This window comes from Rana temporaria, chromosome 5, assembly GCF_905171775.1.
Source record: "Rana temporaria chromosome 5, aRanTem1.1, whole genome shotgun sequence".
Classification (NCBI taxonomy): domain Eukaryota; kingdom Metazoa; phylum Chordata; class Amphibia; order Anura; family Ranidae; genus Rana; species Rana temporaria.
The window spans coordinates 28,647,913-28,669,819 of NC_053493.1; the positions used below are offsets into that span (position 1 = coordinate 28,647,913).

At 44.5% G+C, this 21,907-nt stretch overlaps 1 protein-coding gene across 1 annotated transcript in view; it reads left to right on the forward strand.

The window, feature by feature from the left end:
* SLC25A13 (solute carrier family 25 member 13) overlaps positions 1 to 21,907 on the forward strand; it is a 216,775-nt gene that overhangs the window by 139,734 nt on the left and 55,134 nt on the right. Inside the window, exon 14 of the mRNA XM_040352298.1 lies at positions 20,364 to 20,504. Within this exon, the coding sequence (XP_040208232.1) occupies positions 20,364 to 20,504 (141 nt within the window). The remainder of the gene's footprint in view (positions 1 to 20,363; positions 20,505 to 21,907) is intronic.

The following is a 21,907-nucleotide window of genomic DNA, read 5'->3' on the forward strand; positions in this document are numbered from 1 at the left end:
GAGAGAACGAGAGAGAGAGAGAGAGAGAGAACGAGAGAGAGAGAGAGAGAGAGAGAACGAGAGAGAGAGAGAGAACGAGAGAGAGAGAGAGAGAGAACGAGAGAGAGAGAACGAGAGAGAGAGAGAGAGAACGAGAGAGAGAGAGAGAGAACGAGAGAGAGAGAGAGAGAGAGAGAACGAGAGAGAGAGAGAGAGAGAACGAGAGAGAGAGAACGAGAGAGAGAGAGAGAGAGAGAGAGAGAGAGAGAGAGAGAACGAGAGAGAGAACGAGAGAGAGAACGAGAGAGAGAACGAGAGAGAGAACGAGAGAACGAGAGAGAGAGAGAGAACGAGAGAGAGAGAGAGAACGAGAGAGAGAGAGAGAGAGAACGAGAGAGAGAGAACGAGAGAGAGAGAGAGAGAACGAGAGAGAGAGAGAGAGAACGAGAGAGAGAGAGAGAGAGAGAGAACGAGAGAGAGAACGAGAGAGAGAGAACGAGAGAGAGAGAGAGAGAGAGAACGAGAGAGAGAGAGAGAGAGAGAGAACGAGAGAGAGAGAGAACGAGAGAGAGAGAACGAGAGAGAGAGAGAACGAGAGAGAGAGAGAGAGAGAGAGAACGAGAGAGAGAACGAGAGAGAGAACGAGAGAGAGAACGAGAGAACGAGAGAGAGAGAGAGAGAGAGAACGAGAGAGAGAGAGAGAGAGAGAGAGAGAGAACGAGAGAGAGAGAGAGAGAGAGAACGAGAGAGAGAGAGAGAGAGAGAACGAGAGAGAGAGAGAGAGAGAGAGAGAGAGAGAGAACGAGAGAGAGAGAGAGAGAGAGAGAGAGAGAGAACGAGAGAGAGAGAGAGAACGAGAGAGAGAGAGAGAACGAGAGAACGAGAGAGAGAACGAGAGAGAGAACGAGAGAGAGAACGAGAGAGAGAACGAGAGAGAGAGAGAGAACGAGAGAGAGAGAGAGAACGAGAGAGAGAGAGAGAACGAGAGAGAGAGAGAGAACGAGAGAGAGAGAGAGAGAGAGAGAGAGAGAACGAGAGAGAGAGAGAGAGAGAACGAGAGAGAGAGAGAGAGAGAACGAGAGAGAGAACGAGAGAGAGAACGAGAGAGAGAGAGAGAACGAGAGAGAGAGAACGAGAGAGAGAACGAGAGAGAGAACGAGAGAGAGAACGAGAGAGAGAACGAGAGAACGAGAGAGAGAGAGAGAACGAGAGAGAGAGAGAGAACGAGAGAGAGAACGAGAGAGAGAGAACGAGAGAGAGAGAGAGAACGAGAGAGAGAGAGAACGAGAGAGAGAGAGAGAGAACGAGAGAGAGAACGAGAGAGAGAACGAGAGAGAGAACGAGAGAGAGAACGAGAGAGAGAACGAGAGAGAGAGAGAGAACGAGAGAGAGAGAGAGAACGAGAGAACGAGAGAGAGAACGAGAGAACGAGAGAGAGAGAGAACGAGAGAGAGAGAACGAGAGAGAGAGAGAACGAGAGAGAGAGAGAGAGAGAACGAGAGAGAGAGAGAGAACGAGAGAGAGAGAGAACGAGAGAGAGAGAGAACGAGAGAGAGAGAGAACGAGAGAGAGAGAGAGAACGAGAGAGAGAGAGAGAACGAGAGAGAGAGAGAGAACGAGAGAGAGAGAGAGAACGAGAGAGAGAGAGAGAACGAGAGAGAGAGAGAGAACGAGAGAGAGAACGAGAGAGAACGAGAGAGAGAGAGAGAACGAGAGAGAACGAGAGAGAGAACGAGAGAGAGAGAGAACGAGAGAGAGAGAGAGAACGAGAGAGAGAGAGAGAACGAGAGAGAGAGAGAGAGAGAGAGAGAGAACGAGAGAGAGAGAGAACGAGAGAGAGAGAACGAGAGAGAGAACGAGAGAGAGAGAACGAGAGAGAGAGAGAGAGAACGAGAGAGAGAGAACGAGAGAGAGAGAGAGAGAACGAGAGAGAGAGAGAGAGAACGAGAGAGAGAGAACGAGAGAGAGAGAGAGAGAACGAGAGAGAGAGAGAGAGAACGAGAGAGAGAGAACGAGAGAGAGAGAGAGAGAACGAGAGAGAACGAGAGAGAGAGAGAGAACGAGAGAGAGAGAGAGAGAGAGAACGAGAGAGAGAGAGAACGAGAGAGAGAGAGAACGAGAGAGAGAGAGAACGAGAGAGAGAGAGAGAACGAGAGAGAGAGAGAGAGAACGAGAGAGAGAGAGAGAGAACGAGAGAGAGAACGAGAGAGAGAACGAGAGAGAGAGAGAGAACGAGAGAGAACGAGAGAGAGAACGAGAGAGAGAACGAGAGAGAGAACGAGAGAGAGAGAGAGAGAGAGAGAACGAGAGAGAGAGAGAGAGAGAGAGAGAGAGAGAGAGAGAACGAGAGAGAGAGAGAGAGAGAGAACGAGAGAGAGAGAACGAGAGAGAGAGAGAGAGAACGAGAGAGAGAGAGAGAGAGAGAACGAGAGAGAGAGAGAGAGAGAACGAGAGAGAGAGAGAGAGAGAGAGAGAGAGAGAGAGAACGAGAGAGAGAGAGAGAGAGAGAGAGAGAGAGAGAACGAGAGAGAGAGAGAGAGAGAGAGAGAGAGAGAGAGAGAGAACGAGAGAGAGAGAGAGAGAACGAGAGAGAGAGAGAGAGAGAGAACGAGAGAGAGAGAGAGAGAGAGAGAACGAGAGAGAGAACGAGAGAGAGAACGAGAGAACGAGAGAGAGAGAGAGAGAGAGAACGAGAGAGAGAGAGAGAGAGAGAGAGAGAGAGAGAACGAGAGAGAGAACGAGAGAGAGAACGAGAGAACGAGAGAGAGAGAGAACGAGAGAGAGAGAGAGAGAGAGAGAACGAGAGAGAGAACGAGAGAGAGAACGAGAGAACGAGAGAGAGAGAGAGAGAGAGAACGAGAGAGAGAGAGAGAGAGAGAGAGAGAGAGAACGAGAGAGAGAACGAGAGAGAGAACGAGAGAACGAGAGAGAGAGAGAGAGAGAGAGAGAGAGAGAGAGAGAGAGAGAGAGAGAGAGAGAACGAGAGAGAGAGAGAGAGAGAGAACGAGAGAGAGAGAGAGAGAGAGAGAGAGAGAGAACGAGAGAGAGAGAGAGAACGAGAGAGAGAGAGAGAACGAGAGAGAGAGAGAGAACGAGAGAGAGAGAGAGAACGAGAGAGAGAGAGAGAACGAGAGAGAGAACGAGAGAGAGAACGAGAGAGAGAGAGAGAACGAGAGAGAACGAGAGAGAGAACGAGAGAGAGAGAGAACGAGAGAGAGAGAGAGAACGAGAGAGAGAGAGAGAGAGAGAGAGAGAACGAGAGAGAGAGAGAACGAGAGAGAGAGAACGAGAGAGAGAACGAGAGAGAGAGAACGAGAGAGAGAGAGAGAGAACGAGAGAGAGAGAACGAGAGAGAGAGAGAGAGAACGAGAGAGAGAGAGAGAGAACGAGAGAGAGAGAACGAGAGAGAGAGAGAGAGAACGAGAGAGAGAGAGAGAGAACGAGAGAGAGAGAACGAGAGAGAGAGAGAGAGAACGAGAGAGAGAGAGAGAGAGAGAACGAGAGAGAGAGAGAGAACGAGAGAGAGAGAGAGAGAGAGAACGAGAGAGAGAGAGAACGAGAGAGAGAGAGAACGAGAGAGAGAGAGAACGAGAGAGAGAGAGAGAACGAGAGAGAGAGAGAGAGAACGAGAGAGAGAGAGAGAGAACGAGAGAGAGAACGAGAGAGAGAACGAGAGAGAGAGAGAGAACGAGAGAGAGAACGAGAGAGAGAACGAGAGAGAGAACGAGAGAGAGAGAGAGAGAGAGAGAACGAGAGAGAGAGAGAGAGAGAGAGAGAGAACGAGAGAGAGAGAGAGAGAGAGAACGAGAGAGAGAGAACGAGAGAGAGAGAGAGAGAACGAGAGAGAGAGAGAGAGAGAGAGAACGAGAGAGAGAGAGAGAGAGAACGAGAGAGAGAGAGAGAGAGAGAGAGAGAGAGAGAGAGAGAACGAGAGAGAGAGAGAACGAGAGAGAGAGAGAGAGAGAGAGAGAGAGAGAGAGAGAGAACGAGAGAGAGAGAGAGAGAACGAGAGAGAGAGAGAGAGAGAGAACGAGAGAGAGAGAGAGAGAGAGAGAACGAGAGAGAGAACGAGAGAGAGAACGAGAGAACGAGAGAGAGAGAGAACGAGAGAGAGAGAGAGAGAGAGAGAGAGAGAACGAGAGAGAGAACGAGAGAGAGAACGAGAGAACGAGAGAGAGAGAGAACGAGAGAGAGAGAGAGAGAGAGAGAACGAGAGAGAGAACGAGAGAGAGAACGAGAGAACGAGAGAGAGAGAGAGAGAACGAGAGAGAGAGAGAGAGAGAGAGAGAGAGAGAACGAGAGAGAGAACGAGAGAGAGAACGAGAGAACGAGAGAGAGAGAGAGAGAGAGAGAGAGAGAGAGAGAGAGAGAGAGAGAGAGAGAGAGAGAGAGAGAGAGAGAACGAGAGAGAGAGAGAGAGAGAGAGAGAGAGAGAGAGAGAACGAGAGAGAGAGAGAGAGAGAGAGAACGAGAGAGAGAGAGAGAGAGAGAGAGAGAGAGAGAGAACGAGAGAGAGAGAGAGAGGGGAGAACGAGAGAGAGAGAGAGAACGAACCTCTGGGCCCTTTAATAATAAAAAAAATATATATAATTAAAAATAAACATTTATGAAAAAAAGGGGGGGTTGCCATCCAGGGACCTCAGGGCCCTTTAATAATAATAAATATATATAAACATTTATTAAAAAAAGGGGGGGTTTGCCACACATGGGGCCCTGGGGACCTCTGAGCCCTTTAATTATATATATATAAAAAATATATATATATATATAAAAAATATATATTTTTTTTATAAAAAAAGGGGGGTTGCCATCCGGGGACCTCTGGGCCCTTTAATAATAATAATAATATTATATATATATGGGGACCTCCGGACCTCTAAAAAAAAAAAATGGCTCTTTATTAAAAAATAAAATAAAAATATATATAAAAAATATTTTTTTTTATAAAAAATAAATAAAAAAAGGGGGGTTGCCATCCGGGCCCCTGGGGACCTCCGGGCCCCTTACAGGTGTAATGCCTGTACCCCCCTGATGGCGGCCCTGTGTGTATATATATGTATATATATATATATATATATATATATATATATATATATATATATATATATATATATATATATATATATATATATATATATATATATATATATATATATAATAATTTGTATTTATTTTTATTTTTTTATTTTAATAAAAGCTTTTTCCTCCCACACAGAAGGAATGCCATAAAACTTGTGTTTTCATTAAAGTAGATCTAACCCCAGTTACCAAGATCTTGTATAAGACGGGGTTCGACAAACCCCGGGTGCCATTGCGACTAGAATTGGCGACCTGGCGCATCCCGTATCTCTGTGCGCCCCCAACGCCGCGCGATCGTGTTGGGCCGTGCCAGCCGGTAATTGAGGCCGCGGCCTTCAGCAGGCCTATGCTTCTTTCTGTGATCTGGCGCCATCTTGTGGTGGCCGTTGAGACATCTGCCGATACTAATGGCGCTTCCCCTGTCTGTTTTCACTGCCATCTCCTTCCCTCTAATTGGAACCCCCAAACATTATATATATTTTTTATTCTAACACCCTAGAGAATAAAATGGAGGTTGTTGCAATACTTTTTGTCACACCGTATTTGCGAAGGTGTCTTACAAGCGCACTTTTTTTTGGAAAAAAAATACACCTTTTTTTTATAAAAAAAATAAGACCCCAGTAAAGTTGGCCCAAATTTTTTTTTTTATATTGTGAAAGATAATGTCACGTTGAGTAAATTGATACCCAACATGTCACGCTTCAAAATTGTGTCTACTGGAACGGCGACAAACTTTTACCCTTTAAAATCTCCATAGGCGACGTTTAAAAAATTCTACAGGTTGCATGTTTTGAGGTACAGAGGAGGTCTAGAATTATTTCTCTCGCTCTACCAATCGTGGCGATACCTCACATGTGTGGTTTGAACACTGCTTTCATATGCAGGCGCTGCTCACGTATGCTTCTGCGTGCAAACTCGGCGGGACGGGGCCCGTTCTTGGCTCCTAACTTTTTTAGCTGGCTCCTAGATTCCATGTAAATTTGTCAAGCCCTCGTATAAGATATAACAAGTTGACATAACGTCAAAAGTTTTTTAATCATACATCGCAGCACACATGGTACTTCATATTCATGACTACTTAGGTTATGCTGCCACTTACAGGTGAATAAATACTCTCCAACAAAAAATGCAGGAATTCCTGACCATGCAGAACTCCTCCAGCTCACCTAAGCTTCAGTTTTTAACTAGTGTCCTTTGATGACGTTTGTGCTCACAAATGTCTCTCTTTCGTGGGCTTTTGCATTTTAATTATGGCCTATTCTGAACACCCCTGCTGGGGAACATAATGACTGGTTCGCCTTGAAGGTCTGTACCCATACCCCTCATGCAAGAGTGGGGACGGCATGTAATGTTGCTGGTCAGGGCTGCATCCTGCAGACAGCGATCTCCATGGTACAGTGAATTATGGTGACTTCACTGACGGGGTGCTTTACAGGTCAATGACAGTCATCCTCTTAGGAGGAAGTCGAGGCCTTGCGGGGCACGCACACCATGAAGGGTGACAGTTGGATTTCTGAGTGCGTCAGCGGTGGTGGTGGAGTTGTCTTTCCCCTGTGGGTATTACATTTGTATTGTAGCAATAATGGCTGAATTCTACATGTCGGGCAATACACCACAGTAGCGGTTTTTAAAAGGGGTGGATTGGCACTCAATGATGTCATTCAACGCATCTGTGCAGGCACCATTTATTTTGCTCGACTGGCAGGAATGTGTGATTGGAGGCTCCTGGCTACCACAGCACAGACCCATCAAAGCCAGGGCACAAGCGATATTTGAGGTGGGATACTTGTGTATTGGGGTGACTTGATAGTTAAGTGTCTGGTTTGGGTTAACGTTCCTCTCAACTGAAAGTGAGCGGCTCCTTTACAGGGTTTTATAGGCCTGATAAGCTTCGACAAGCCATGGCAGTATGTGGGGGGTGGGGTAAGGATTGCTTTTGGAATGTTCTATTTAGTGCGATACCGATACTAATATCAATATTGGTGCCGATCATTTGCATGCGTACTTGTGCAAATGCTCTGATGCTTAATCCTATACCTCCAGGCTCTAACAGTGCCGCATGAAGAGATGTCGCGCGAGGGAGTTGGAGGTGTTGCGCACTCATTCCTGGAAGTCAGTGGGCGGAGAGGGAGTCAGCGGCGTGTTGGAGGCGTCAGAACACCGCGACGGCCATCTTGGTACACCCAGCACCCGCCCTAAGTAAGGCTTGTTAGGTGGCACAGATTTGGCTGTATGTAACAACTATCAGTGCTGCATATTGGTGCCTCCTTATCAGTGCCCTTCAGTGCAGCCTCATTAGTACCATCTCATCAGCGCACATCAGAGAGAGACAAATTACTTATTTACAAAATTGTGCTTTGAAAACTGTCACTGACTTTAAAAAAGTATCGGTGAGTACTGGAACAAAAGTACTTGTACTCTGTCTTAAAAAGGTGGTATTGGTGCAATCCTAGTTATAATTGACAATCCAGTGTAAGATTACGTGAATAATCTCCTATGTTGTGCTGCCTCTGCTGGCTTTCTCTTTCCACAACTTTCTAGATTCCCTGCATGCTTTGCAGCATCTACTCTGCTGTTCACTTTCAGTTTATAAGAACTAACTGTCCCCATGGTACCTTGCTGCCTTCAAACAGTGATTTTGTAGTTTAGAAGGTAAGAATATGTGACACCAATAATACTCACAGGGCATAGTAAATGTGCCACAGAATTCAGGGAAGAAAATGTGTGGAGATTTTTACAAAGTAAGTTTACAAACTTCAAGATTGTTCAGAGAGGAGGGTAGAAATTAAATACAGTATGCAAATATACTATTTTTCATTTTGACCATAGATGCGCTTTAAGGACCCACAGAGACAAAGGAGGTTGCATAGGTGTCTCAATCCATGTTACGCCCGCTACAAAGGCTTTTACCAAGAAATGATACGTAATATAGAACAGCCAAGGCCAGGATCTGCCCCTTGGTGGTACTTAAAGCCAGAGACCTCTCTGTACCTTGCTGGAGAAAATACAAAATGTACCCCCATGACATGCTGTCGGAGATGAAACTCGCACCAGGTGAAATAAGCCTAGAGTCAGAAACATCCCTATGCCTCATGACTTGGCCATGTAGTCAAAACCAGTGACCGTAATCAAACCTTTCAAGTCCTGCCAATCTGGAAAAGCCCACAGCTTGTCTTTATTTCTGCATACCATGATGTTCTTGACAAGATAGGTGCGGTCAGGATAATCAAAATACCCTCCACCTTTATCCTGAGTAAGTAGAGGGAAGGCACATGTCAGGAAAAAATAATTCCAATGAGTTACTAAGACATCCACTGCAAATGCCTGAGTCTGGGACAGAAACCTATCCAGTGTGTTGAATCTGGATGGCGAGAGAGTTGCATTTGGCATCCTCCACTACAGAAAAATCTCTGAACACCTACAAGTGAAGGGCCTATTCCCCTGGATTCAGCTGCTGACTGCTAAAAAGCAAATGCAACTGCCATTTTTCTATGCCAGGATACTGACAATATGAATTGAGTAATAAAAGTGCTATAGTGAAACTGGGAATAGGGGGGGCTGCAAAGGAGGCTACCATCTTCCCCGGCACCACTCATGCAAGCCTTATTCGGGAGACGTTCCAATGACCTCAGAGACTCTACCTGGGTTCAAAGAGAAGGGCATTTCTTCCGTTAAAGCAGGCCTTTGCCTGTGCTGTGCAAAAGACTATGCCTAAAGCTGTGTTGGAACCAGAGCTGACCCTTGAAAGTTTATTACCCAACCCAATCTTTCAAAGACCTGTACTATGTTGAACGTTTGAGGTCGGCTTTTGAGCTGGTTGCTCCCTAAGGCCTGATTTACACCTTTACACCTTAGTACTTTTTTTGCATTTTGCACAACAGTCCATTTAACATGGTTTCCTATAGAACACGCTCTGTAGTGCAAATCTGCAAAAAGCACAAAAAATGCATTGATAGAGACTCATTAATTAATTTCCTGAAAAACTCAGGGCTTACCATTTCTGCGGCTGATTTCAAATTACTATGGGTGAGACAAATGCAATCTATGAAGAGAACAGACCACATGCTCACCTCTATCGGTTTCGATCCCAAACAGGCAGAGCAAGCCTGTTGGCTCTTTATTAAAAAAAACACAGAATCACCAACATGATAATGGAGGGGCCGTAATTAGGAGTGAGGAGGGGAAATAGCTGCTTCTTGATTTGGAAAACAGAAGGAGAAAATGTAGACTGAACTTTTCTTTATATTTTCAATGCTGACTTCATTACTTTAAAAACCATCATATATGATTCCTGATATCTGACAAAATCTTTATCAAGGAAAATAAGCAGTATTGATCATTCTCATACATACATATGCATATATAAAAAGAAATATGGAAATATAAAAAGAATTAAAGAAATATAAACTGAGAAACATTTTAATAGTTCTAATCATAACATAAAATTGTCATTTTAGTTTCAAGTGCATCACAGCATATGTGTGAATCAGACCTAAGAAGCAGGTCATCCAGGTACCCCACAATGGGGATCCCCCGGGTCCTTAGCCTCCAGATTGTTTACCAAGGTGTTGATTTCAGTTCTGGGGTTAAGGACAAGACAAATGGAGCGCCATAGATCTTCTGCTACATATTGCAGAAACTGTTGATGAGGCTACATTTTTTGTATTGTCCTGTGTCTGTATTGCCTGGCATATTCGGCTTTCCAAAGCTGGGCAGATTTAGAAAAGTGATTGTGTGTAAATTCTTCATACTGCCACTTTGATACGTTGGGTGTTCTCTATTCTATGTGATAACCGACGGTGGGCATGTTTAGTGATATCCCAACTGTAAACAAAAGGGGTTCCCAAATTACTAACAAAATAAAGTGAGGTGGTCTTGTGCACCAGATAAAAAAACCCAAGTCTTGGCTCCAAAAGCTTTTTTTCCCATGTGAATTTCATGGCTTTATTTAAAATTTTGACCGCAGTGTACCCTTTAAAAGAATGAAAGGTGCTTGGAGGTTTTGTTCAGATTAGACAGATCCATTCTTCTGCATGTGTGCAAAATGAACTGGTTCTTTCCCGTGCTGAGCATTGTGGAAAGCACTCTGTAGGAGAACGGTGGCGTGACCTGTAATTATCAGGCACACTTTTTTCCCCTTTGAAAGGATTTCTGCTGCAACCAAAGAATCCCCCCCCCCCCCAATGTCATTGATTTATATAACCTGATATATATACTGTATATCTGTGTACATTTCCCAAAAGAATGCACTCATTCCTTCAGAGCCTTCATTCTTGAAATTTTGACATTATTAATTATACATTTCTCTACGAATATCCTGTGGAATTTGTTGTACATAACATCAGTTTGAACTGAACATGGACAGTTGTAATATATTCAGTATGGACATGATTAGGATCCTGCGCACACTCACATTTGTCATTTCCCACTAATAAAGTGAACCTGTCGGGCTAGGCTATGAACAGTCAAGTATATGCATATTAGCATGTAGTAAATCAGCTTTAAAACAATCCTTAAGGGTACATCCATGCGAGCGATGGGATGTGGATAGTTATGTACAGAGGCTGTGAAATGGCGCCTCTGGAAGTTGGCTGCTGCCAGTTTGTGTGTGGCCAAAACTCTGCATACGTGTCCAGGGTTGGTGAGAGGATCTGTTCTCATGTAACCGCTCAGATGAGTGGTTGCATGCGAACAGCAGTGGCGCCTGCCAATGATTTGTATGAAGTACAAATGTTTTTGTCCTGGGGATCATACATCAGGATTTCTGTGTTTAATAGGTTGGAGCTGTGTGCAGAATGTACTTACTTTTTTTAGGCCCCATTTACACCTATGTATAGTAGTAGAAATGCAGGGTAAAATGTAATGCAATCTGTATGGTGCAGTTCTATTCCTGTTCGAATGGCTTTCCAAATGCACAGCTACAGTATTCTGCAATGTACCTGATTTGCAGCACACCACAAAACACTTGACATATGTTGTGGTGTGCTGCATTACAGAAAAGTGTCATCCATTTTCACAGGCCTTTAAGAGGTGCATTGGCAGCCAGTTCCATCAGTATGAGTATTCAAAACCAAAAAACTTACCAGTCCTTCGATGTGGTGGCTGCTTTCGTTTTCAGTTTTTCAGGCTTTTTTTTCCCACCTATTGATCTAGTAACACATTTCTTGTCCCGGTGACACCACTCAATCATCCAGCTGTCTCAGGACAATAGAAATGGGACAGGACTACAAAAACCTCCCTCCCTCTCCCCTCTCCTCTATCTTTCTTATCTTCTCCTATCTCTCCTCCCTCCTTTTTCCGTTCTCCCTCCTCTTTTTCCGTTCTCCCTCCTCTTTTTCCGTTCTCCCTCCTCTTTTTCCATTCTCCCTCCTCTTTCTCCGTTCTCCCTCCTCTCTCTCTCTCTCCGTTCTCCCTCCTTCTCTTTCTCCGTTCTCCCTCCTTCTCTTTCTCCATTCTCTCTCCTTTTCTTTCTCCCTCCTCCCTCCTTTTCTTTCTCCCTCCTTCTCCTTTTCTTTCTCCCTCCTCCCTCCTTCTTCTTTTCTTTCTCCCTCCTTCTTTTCTTTCTCCCTCCTCCCTCCTTCTTTTCTTCTCTTTCTCCCTCCTCCCTCCTTCTTCTTCTCTTTCTCCCTCCTCCCTCCTTCTTCTTCTCTTTCTCCCTCCTCCTCCCTCCTTCTTCTTCTCTTTCTCCCTCCTCCTCCCTCCTTCTTCTTCTCTTTCTCCCTCCTCCTCCCTCCTTCTTCTTCTCTTTCTCCCTCCTCCTCCCTCCTTCTTCTTCTCTTTCTCCCTCCTCCTCCCTCCTTCTTCTTCTCTTTCTCCCTCCTCCTCCCTCCTTCTTCTTCTCTTTCTCCCTCCTCTTTCTCCATTCTCCCTCCTCCCTCCTCTTTCTCCCTTCTCCCTCCTCCCTCCTCTTTCTCCCTTCTCCCTCCTCCCTCCTCTTTCTCCCTCCTCCCTCCTTCTCTTTCTCCCTCCTCCCTCCTTCTCTTTCTCCCCCCATATCATAGAACAGGGTTTTGTAGTCCTTTGAGAAAACTATGTAACTAATGTGCAACAGAGGCAGAGCGCACAGGAAGTTATCAGCTGACCACATCTCTCACAAGATTAACAGGAATTATTTTGCACATACTTGTGTAAGTTTGGTAATCTTTAGGTATAACCAACCAAAATGGACCAAATAGAGGATTTTCTAAGAGTTACATGCCCTTTAGTGGCAGTGAACTTTGTCTGAAGGGGCCCAATATTTTGTTAAAGAATATGTAAACCATCAGCTTGTTAAACAACACGTTCAGTTTAAAATAGAAATGAAAGGCAAAAAATTTGGGCATAGATATAAAAATTCTAATTACAACCCCCCACTTTTTTTTTTTGTGATGACATTCCCTCTGTTCTTGGATGCATAAGAGCTGGGGGAGGAGAAGCAGAAAAACAAACAAGGCGCCTCTAAGTGCAGAAATATAAAACTTTTAATATCCCCTAACACTTACAAGATGGTGGATGAAGCAGGCATGTAGCAGGTAAGTGTGTCCAGAAGATGTTCCAGTGGCAGGGCAGTCCCAGTCTGATGATAAAGCTTCCAGGGAAGTCCACAAGATAACAGCCAATGTGTGCTGTGAGTGTTTAGAGAACACAATGGTGATGGAGCCTGGGGATGATGTCAGAGGAAGCGAGACAAAAACCAGCATGGAACACAACCAGGAAGAGGGCAGGAAGTGTGTCATAGAGGCGGGACGCGTTTCGGAACAGCTCATTGGTTCCTTCTTCAGCCAGTGACTCAGCCAGGGGGAGGAGAAGCAGCAGCACACTGAGATTTGTATCAGGACAAGTCTGATCATTGGAGGAGAGAAGGCGGAGTTCCCAGCATAGCTGGAGAACTGACAACAGAGTGTGTGTGTGTGTGTGTCCTCGGTGTGGTCAGTTTTTAATATAAATGCAGAGGGATTGGCAGAATCACCAGGGATTTCACACAAAGGAAGCAATACAAAGAGAACAGTTTTTCATACAAGTACATGGAACAGCAGTCACATATCAGGAATATGAAATGTTGGGTTTACATATTCTTTAACATAGAGGATTTCTTATCTTATTTTTACACCGTACAAACGCTTACATTTACAATGCAGATTATCTACATGACTTTCACCCAATATTCACCCACATCTTCTAAAATGGCTCAGCTGGAAAAATGCATGAATCGTTTGTGAAAACATTTATAGACGCCTTCGTGTTTTCATAGCTACCATTTGCTGTTTAAATGCCATGTATACTGTTTGGAGACAAGTCAGGATTCTGCGAAAAATTTCCCACCGAGTTAACAGCAGCCAAACTAGCTGTACACAACAAACGCAGTTACCTAGAGGGAAAAAGGAATAGCTTGACAGGTCCTCCACTTAATTGCTTTTGTACTGTCAGTCAAGTGGGGTGTTCCGGAGTTTGGCTGAACTTCTAAGCACTGCTGCCACACACGAAAAGATGAAACGATACTTTTTTTTTTTTTTTGAACATGGCAATGCTGGTCAAAACTTGTGAAGTTTTCCAGCTAATCTTGTTGGTAAGAGTTGGAACGTCTCTCGTACAAAATTCTTCTCCACCCTTCAGTCGCGCTTCATCCTACTTTTCAACACTTTTTTTTTTACCCCCTCCTAACAAAGGACAACAAGGGAACTTTGTTTTGATTTATTTTTGTATCCGTGTTGAGAGTGATTGGTTATACAGCGCACAATGGGTCACATAACCTAATTTACTAGTCAGCTTATTTTAAATAATGAATATCATTGATCCATGTTATTTAACCACTTCCGCCTTGGAAGGTTTTCCCCCCCCCCCCCCCCCATGACCAGGCCATTTCTTTTGTTCATTTGCAATATGCATTACTTTGACAATTGCGCGGTTATGCTATGCTGTGCCAAAATAAAATTGATGCCCTTCTTCCCCTCCCCACAAACGGAGCTTACTTTTGGTGGTATTTGATCACCCCTACAGTTTTCTTATTTTTTGCATTTTTTGAAAAAATTATATATTTTTTTACTTTCTGCTATTAAAAAAAACGTAAAAAATCGAATTCATCTATTTAGGCCAATATGTATTCTGTTGCATGTTTTTGGTAAAAAAAATCCCAATAAGCGAATATTGATTGGTTTGCGTGAAAGTTATTGCATCTACAAGCTATGGAATATATTTATGGATTTTTTTTTTCTTACTGCTAATGGTGGCAATCGGCAATTTTTAGCGGGATTGCGGCGGACAAATCGGACACCTAACTGACACGCTTTTGGAGATCGTGACACTAATACAGTGCTAAAAATATGCCTTGACAATGACAGGGAAGGGGTTAACACCCCCTTGACAATGGCAGCAAAGGGGTTCACAGGGGGCTATCAAAGGTTTAAATGTGCTCCTATGACTTCATGTCTGACTTCCATGCGACCGTCCCCATCATGCCCAGGGCGGTAACGTCACAAGAAGCAGAGTCTCCGGGTGACATCGCCTGATGGCCACGCCCCAGGGCTTTATAAGTAATGGCACACGCCGGAGCTAACATGAGCAGGAGCTAGCATTGGGATAAGAACTGAGGGAAGAACTGGCAGGGGAAGATGACATTGGCGCAGTGAGATGAACCAAAGGAAGGAGACCTCCCCGGAGAGTGAAGAAATGGAGGGAGAAGACACGCTGAAGCTACTTTAACCACTTCCAGCCCGGCCTATAGCAACATGATGGCCGGGCGGTGGTTGTTATCCTGGCTGGATGTCATTTGACATCCAGCAGGATAACAGCTGCCACGCGCCTGCGGGGGAGCGCATCGCAGCGATCTGTGGTGCGGTGTGTCAGTCTGACATACTGCTACACCCATCTCTGTAAACAGCCTCCGACTGGCGCGTAGCGGATGTTATCCTGCTGGACGTCATACGAGGCTTTTTACCACGTGATCAGCCGTGTCCAATCACAGCTGATCACAATGCTTTACGAAGAGCCGCATCTGACAGACGCGAGTAGAGGAGAGCCGATCGGCGGCTCTCCTGATGGGGGGGGGGTGGTCTGCGGTCATTGTTTATAAGCGCAGCACCCTGCGAATGCCCACACTGTTACACCAGGGAAGCCGCAGGACCACCAGGGAAGCCCCTAACGTGGATGGCCAGGTACATCCCCCATGGCCATCCACATATGCCAATCAGTGCCCACAAATTGTCATTCAAATTGCAACAGCGCTGAAAATTGGCTTGGGCAGGAAGTACCAGTGCCTGGTATTGAAGTGGTAAATAAAGGACTTTGTCAAAAACTTGTGTACTAGTTTTATAAACTTTGACCTTTTTAGGTGAATGGGTAGGGCTACAAACATACCCCATATTCATTCACATAGGGTAGGGGACCGGGATCTGGGAACCCCCTTATTTAAGGGGTTTCCAGATTCCAAGAACCCCTCCGCCCGCAAGACCCCCACAGCCACCGCTCATGGTTGTCGGTAAGAGGCCCTTGTCGCCATCAACATGGGGACAAGGTGCTGTGAGGTGAGGGGCGCAGAGCCCCCCCTGCCCCAAAACACCTCCGCCCCCATATTGAGAGCATGTTGCCTGTTATGGTCCAGGAGAGGAAGGGGCACAAGTCTCATGCCGAAGTAGTGCAGAAACCTTTTTCAAAGTCGAACGACTTGCGCCGGACCAGTTAAGATGGCTCTAATGGGGAACCATTGATTTGTACACATCATATGACATGAGCTCCCAAAGTCTGAGCGTATATGGCACCAGTGTGAACTGGGCCTTAAGGGTGAGGCACCACAGTTATTGCCTATGTTGTATCCTTCTTAAACTTGCTATGCACTCTTGTTAAATCAAGTTATTTTTTAATCCATTAAAAAGCTTTATATAAAAATGTTCTCTGTTGCCATTAGGAATTTGAATTGGAAGAATAGAAAAGGTCAGATTTTGTTAAATGTTCACTTTTTTAAATTAACTTAAAAGTAAGTTTATAGCTCAAGGTTTTTGTTTTGATTGGCGTAAGATGATTGGAGCCCCTGGCAGATTTTTATTGCAGTCTCAGGTACACCCTCCTATTTGTCCTGATGACTATTATAACCCAGAAAAAAAAAAAAAGAAAACCAAAATGTCACCAGAACAAGAGGTAAAGGGGGAAATCTTCCTATGGGTACATTTATTCGAGCAAGGTTTGTCTAGGAGGGAACTCCCTTTGCCGTGAAGGCATTTCCTTGCTTCCTTTTTAGTCTGCCATGTTAAAGTGTTGCTAAACCTAAAATATATTTTTTCTACCTTTTTTTAATGCATTGTTTGCATTAAGTTAAAAAAAGTTTTTAGTTTGCGTGTTGCCCCTATTCCTCTGTGTGAAGGGGAAGAGAGAGAAGAGATTAGCGCTGTGCACAGCTGCATATATTCTACCCTTATTTCCACTTTACACAGCATTTGAGGAGCAGCAGGAGCCATTGGCTCTCGCTGCTGTCAATCAAATGTAGTGAAGTGAGGGGTGGGCCTAAGTCCCGCTGTGTAAGTCGCAGAGGTTGGGAGAGGGCGCAGACCATGTTTATACCCATAGCAAGTGGCTGGCTATAGTGGACATAAAGAGGCGGAGGAGCCAAGATCGCTGCCGGAGACACCAGAAGAGAAGGAGCTTGAGATCAGAGGCTACAATGGCAGCTTCCTTCACTTTAACCAGTTGCAGCCCACCCACTGTCAAATGACTGAGGGACGGTGCGGCTCTTGTTCTGGGTGGAGCGTTGCTAGGACACGGAGCAGCCTCAATCTCTGTAAAGAGCCGCTGACATGGCTATTTAACCACGTGATCGGCTGTGTCCAATCATAGCCAGTCACATGTAAATACAGGAAGTGATGGTAATCGGCTCTCGTCGCCTTACACTGACAGTGTGTGGCGAGGAGAGCCGATCAGCAGCATCTCCACGCAGGGGACAACAAGACATGTAATAAAGGCACTAATCATCAGTGCCCTGATTACACTAAAGCGCCACCAGTGCCAGCAATCGGTGCCCACTAGTGATGCCTATCTGAGCCACATATCGGTGCCTTTAACTGCAGCATATTGGTGCCTCCTCATCAGTGGCGCCTCATGAGGTGTGCCCACAACTGCCGCCTCATGAGGTGTGCCCACAACTGCCGCCTCATGAGGTGTGCCCACAACTGCCGCCTCATGAGGTGTGCCCATTCATGAAGGAGAAAAATTACTTATTTCCAATTTTTTTTCGGACAAATAATACATTTTTTTATTTTATTTTTATTTTTTTGTAAAAAAAAATAATAAAGAACAGCAGTGATTTAAATGCCACCAAAAGAACACTCTATTTGTGTGGAGAAAATGCTAAAAAATGTTACATTGTTGCATGATCACGCAAGTGTGATTCAAAATGTGACCAGCCTAAAAAATGGCCTGGGCAGGAAGGGGGTGAGAGTGCCCAGTATTGAGGTGGTTAAAGGATGGGAGGTTTTAGTTCCACTTTAATATGTTGGACTTGGTTACATGCCGGGATGCAATCTCCTTCTACTGGCTTGCATATATCCTCTCTCCCTGTTTCTCTGGGGTAGTGCCTACTATAGTAGTAAACTTAAGGGAGCTACAATGCAAGATTTCACCTCCTGGCCCTGGAAGCAGCACAGTGGTGAGTAGCGGCATAAAGATGCAATGCTGCTAGGATGAGGAAAAAAAAAATCCACTCCGTGTTGGTGATGTCACTTCCAACGCATTTCAATTGGAATCACCAATCTTTAAGGAAAAAGGCTTGTGCATTAGAGCTTGGTGTTTTAAAAGTGCTCAACTTCTTGCTAAACTCTCTTTAATAGCCAGACTTTGTGCATCTTTTATGTGTTTAAACAGCCAGTATTGTACTGCCGCTTGCTCAAATCTGATAAAATGTATTTGTAAATTTTAAAGTAGCTATAAACCCTTACATAGACCCAGTGAAGTGACTATCCTCATGTGAGACACAGAGATGAAACAAATCCCTACTACATAAGTTGTACCTGTTTATCAGCAGTCTTCTTTTCTCTACAGCCATTTAAAGTTCAAAATTTAAAGCTTGACTGAGCTGTCAAAACAAAGTGGGCTCAAAGCTGAAGATACACTCTGCAGAGGTCTGTGAGGAGAGATCTAAGCGCTGATTGGAGGGAAGAGACACACTCCCCTTCACACAGCACGCAGGAACAGAGCTGAGGCCGTCCATCAGCTTGCGCTCCCTCCCCTGTCACCATTTTCTCTTGGTGTCAGAAAAAACTTGTCAAAAGTAATTTATGCGGATAGCCGAGAAATGGGGCAGCAGAGAGAAATGTCACTTAGTGCTCTGGATTGAGACTAGTACACACTAGAGGGATATGCTTTGTAAATATTTAATATCTGAGGTTTACAAACACTTTTGGTTTGATCCAGAGCTGAAAGCGTTTGCCTTACAGGCCTCTATGTTGGTCTGTTATTGTGAAGTATGGTGGGGCCATATATATTTAATTTTTTTTGCTTTGTTTTTAAAGGGGGTTGTAAAGATTCGTTTATTTTCGAAATAGTTTCCTTTAAGCTAGTGCATTGTTGGTTCACTTACCTTTTCCTTCCATTTCCCTTCTAAATGTTTTTTTTTCTTTGTCTGAATTTCTCACTTCCTGTTCCTCCTCAGTAAGGTGTTCAGTAAGCTGTTCTAAATGACTTTCCACCACTCGGATGATGGTGGAAAGCTTACTGAGGAGAAACAGGAAGTGAGTAATTCAAACAAAGAAAAAAAACATTTAGACGGAAAAATGGAAGGAAAAGGTAAGTGAACCAACAATGCACTAGCTTAAAGGAAACTATTTAGAAAATAAAAGACAAATCTTTACAGCCCCTTTAAGCTCCCCATGCCTGTGTTACATCTCAGCAGGGGATCCATAGGCATCTACTATATTGTACTTTGATATTTTTTGTTCGGTTTGACCATCCTGAATGGATTTTGATGAAAACGGAAGTACATCTGTTTACATCCGGCCGCCCATAGGGATATATTGTAGTCTGTTTTTGTTTAATCGAAAAACTATTTCCCTATGTTTAGGCATGTTTATATGTCGTTACCTCAGCAGTGTATCTGTTTAGGGCCCATTCACACCTCGTAAAAACTCAGCTCGTAAAAACGCTCATCTCAAAAGTTCCAAAACGCCCAACACACGCAAAATCCCATTCATTTAAATGGCCCCCTATTTACCATTATTATTAAATGTAAAAGAAAAGCACACATTTTGGGTTATCCCGGGGGGGGGGGGGGGGGGGGGGGGGGGGGGGGGGGGGATACTAGTTGCACACTAGTTCTGGTGATTTGGGGGTCCTCAAGGAATTCCCTTTCCCTTCCTGTTTTGCCTTTAGGACAGGAAGTGAAGGGAAATCTCCCCAATGGGACACAGATGGCAAAAAATAAATAAATAAACCCTGACAGGGATTATAACCTTTTCTTACTCTAATCAAAGTGAAAAAAAAAAAGTTGTCTTTTTAGTTCTACTTTAACTATGCATGTTCTAAAAAATTGCTCTAACCTCACAGAAAAATTTCCATTATGCGTTTTTTATTTTTTTAATAATCCAATTCATAAATCTGTATGTGACTGCAGAAAAACTTAAAGCGGGGGTTCACCCTATCGACAGGAAAAAATTTTTTTTTTTTTATTTTACCTTAAAATCAGGCATTGTAGCGCGAGCTACAGTATGCCTGTCCCGAATTTTTTACCCCCGTACTCACCTTGTAGTCGTCCATCGAAGATACCGGGGAATGGGCGTGCCTCTGGAGACGGAGGATGATTGACGGCCGGCTCTGGCGCGTCACGCTTCTCCGGAAATAGCCGAAATAGGCTTGGTCTTCACAACGCGTGCGCATAGCCTGTGCGCAGGCGCCGTGAAGAGCCGAGACCTACTCTGGCTGTCTTCGGGGAGAGTGACGTGCCAGGGCCGGCCGTCAATCATCCTCCCTCTCCATAGGCACGCCCATTCCCCGCGGGAGCCGAAATCTACGATGGACGACTACAAGGTGAGTACGGGGTTAAAAAAATCGGGACAGGCATACTGTAGCTCGCGCTACAATGCCTGTCTCGATGGTAACATCATGGGATTGTGGGTGAACTACCGCTTTAAATGGCTCATTATTTAATGTAGCCAATCACAGCATCACAAATGTTACAAAATTAGTAGGAAAAATTGTGTCTGTGTGTATGTGTACTCTGTCCTTCTGGAAGATTGGATTATTTTTGTTTGTTTTGTGTATCTCAATATTATCTTAATTTTTTTATTTATTTTACTATTCACGAGGTTTCAGAGATTTTTTTTAGTTCAACTTATTGTCTTGTATTCCAGGCTGGAGGCTCGCAGGTCATTTTCACCAATCCACTTGAGATCGTGAAGATCCGCTTGCAAGTGGCTGGAGAGATTACTACTGGCCCCCGCGTCAGTGCCCTGACCGTTCTCAAAGACCTGGGTTTCTTTGGCCTTTATAAGGTATTGTAATTAGTAGATCTATATGTATAAATGACAGTCTAATTTGCGAAGAAAAAAAAATGTAATATTTAAAGGGTAACTCCACTTTTGTGGGGGAAATAAAAAGCAAATAATATATAGAGCCAGATTCAGATAGATCAGCGGATCCTTAGATCCGCGTAATATATCTGATTTAAGATCCGCAGCTGCAAGTTTTAGAGGCAAGTGGGTAATTCACAAAACACTTACCTCCAAACTTGCGGCGGCGTATCTTAAATCCCCCCGCGGAATTCAAATTCCGCGGCTAGGGGAAGTGTAGCATTTAAATCGGGCGCGTCCCCGCGCCGATTTAACTGCGCATGCGCCGTCCGCTAATTTTCCCGGCGGGCATTGCTCCCAATGACGTCGCTAGGACGTCATTGGTTTCGGCGTGAGCGTAACTTGCGTCCAGCGCTTTGGAGAATCGACGTACGCAAACGGCGTAAAAAAAAATTGACGCGGGAACGACGGCCATACTTAACATTGGCTGCGCCTCATAGAAGCAGGGATAACTATGCGCCGGATAAACCCTTACGTAAACGTCGTAAAAACACTGCGTCGGGCCCGCGTACGTTCGTGAATTGGCGTATCTCGCTGATTTACATATTCTCTGCGTAAATCAGCGAGAACGCCCCCAGCGGCCATTTTTAAATTGCAGTTAAGATCCGACGGTGTAACACAATTACACCTGTCGGATCTTAGGCATATCTATGCGTAACTGATTCTATGAATCAGGCTCATAGATACGACCGGCAGAACTCAGAGATACGACGGTGTATCAGGAGATACACCGTCGTATCTCTTTGAGAATCTGGCCCAAAGTGTGTACAATTGCGACCTAAGTCATATTGTAATTGAAATTGCCTTTCCTTTTCAAACTACATAAAACTTTATATAAAATGTGATATGGCTACCTGGATGCATTATGTACACAGATGATGTACAGAACGCCCCCTGAAAATGTAATTTTCTGCTTTTGTGATTGGCTCACTGATTTTCCCAAAAGTCTACACTAAAGATACAAGTCAAATTTCCTTATTAGAACACTGCAAGTGCAGCAGCTGATTAATAATTATAAATTCACTCCGCCCATGGACACAAACGGCTATTTCTTCGGAATATTGAAAGTTAGGAATCTGCAATGTACATAGATCACCCAGAGGGGGATGCTTTATTTTTTTCGTTCCCCCCCCCCCCCCCCCCCCTTAACAAAAGTGAAGTTACTCTTTTAACACTTCAGCCCCAAAAGGTTTTACACCCTTCCTGACTAAAACCCTTTTTACAAGTTGGCACTGCATTGCTTTAACTGACAATTGTGCAGTCATTCACCCAAACAAAATTTGTATCCTTTTTTTTCCCCACAAATAAGAGATTTCTTTTGGTGG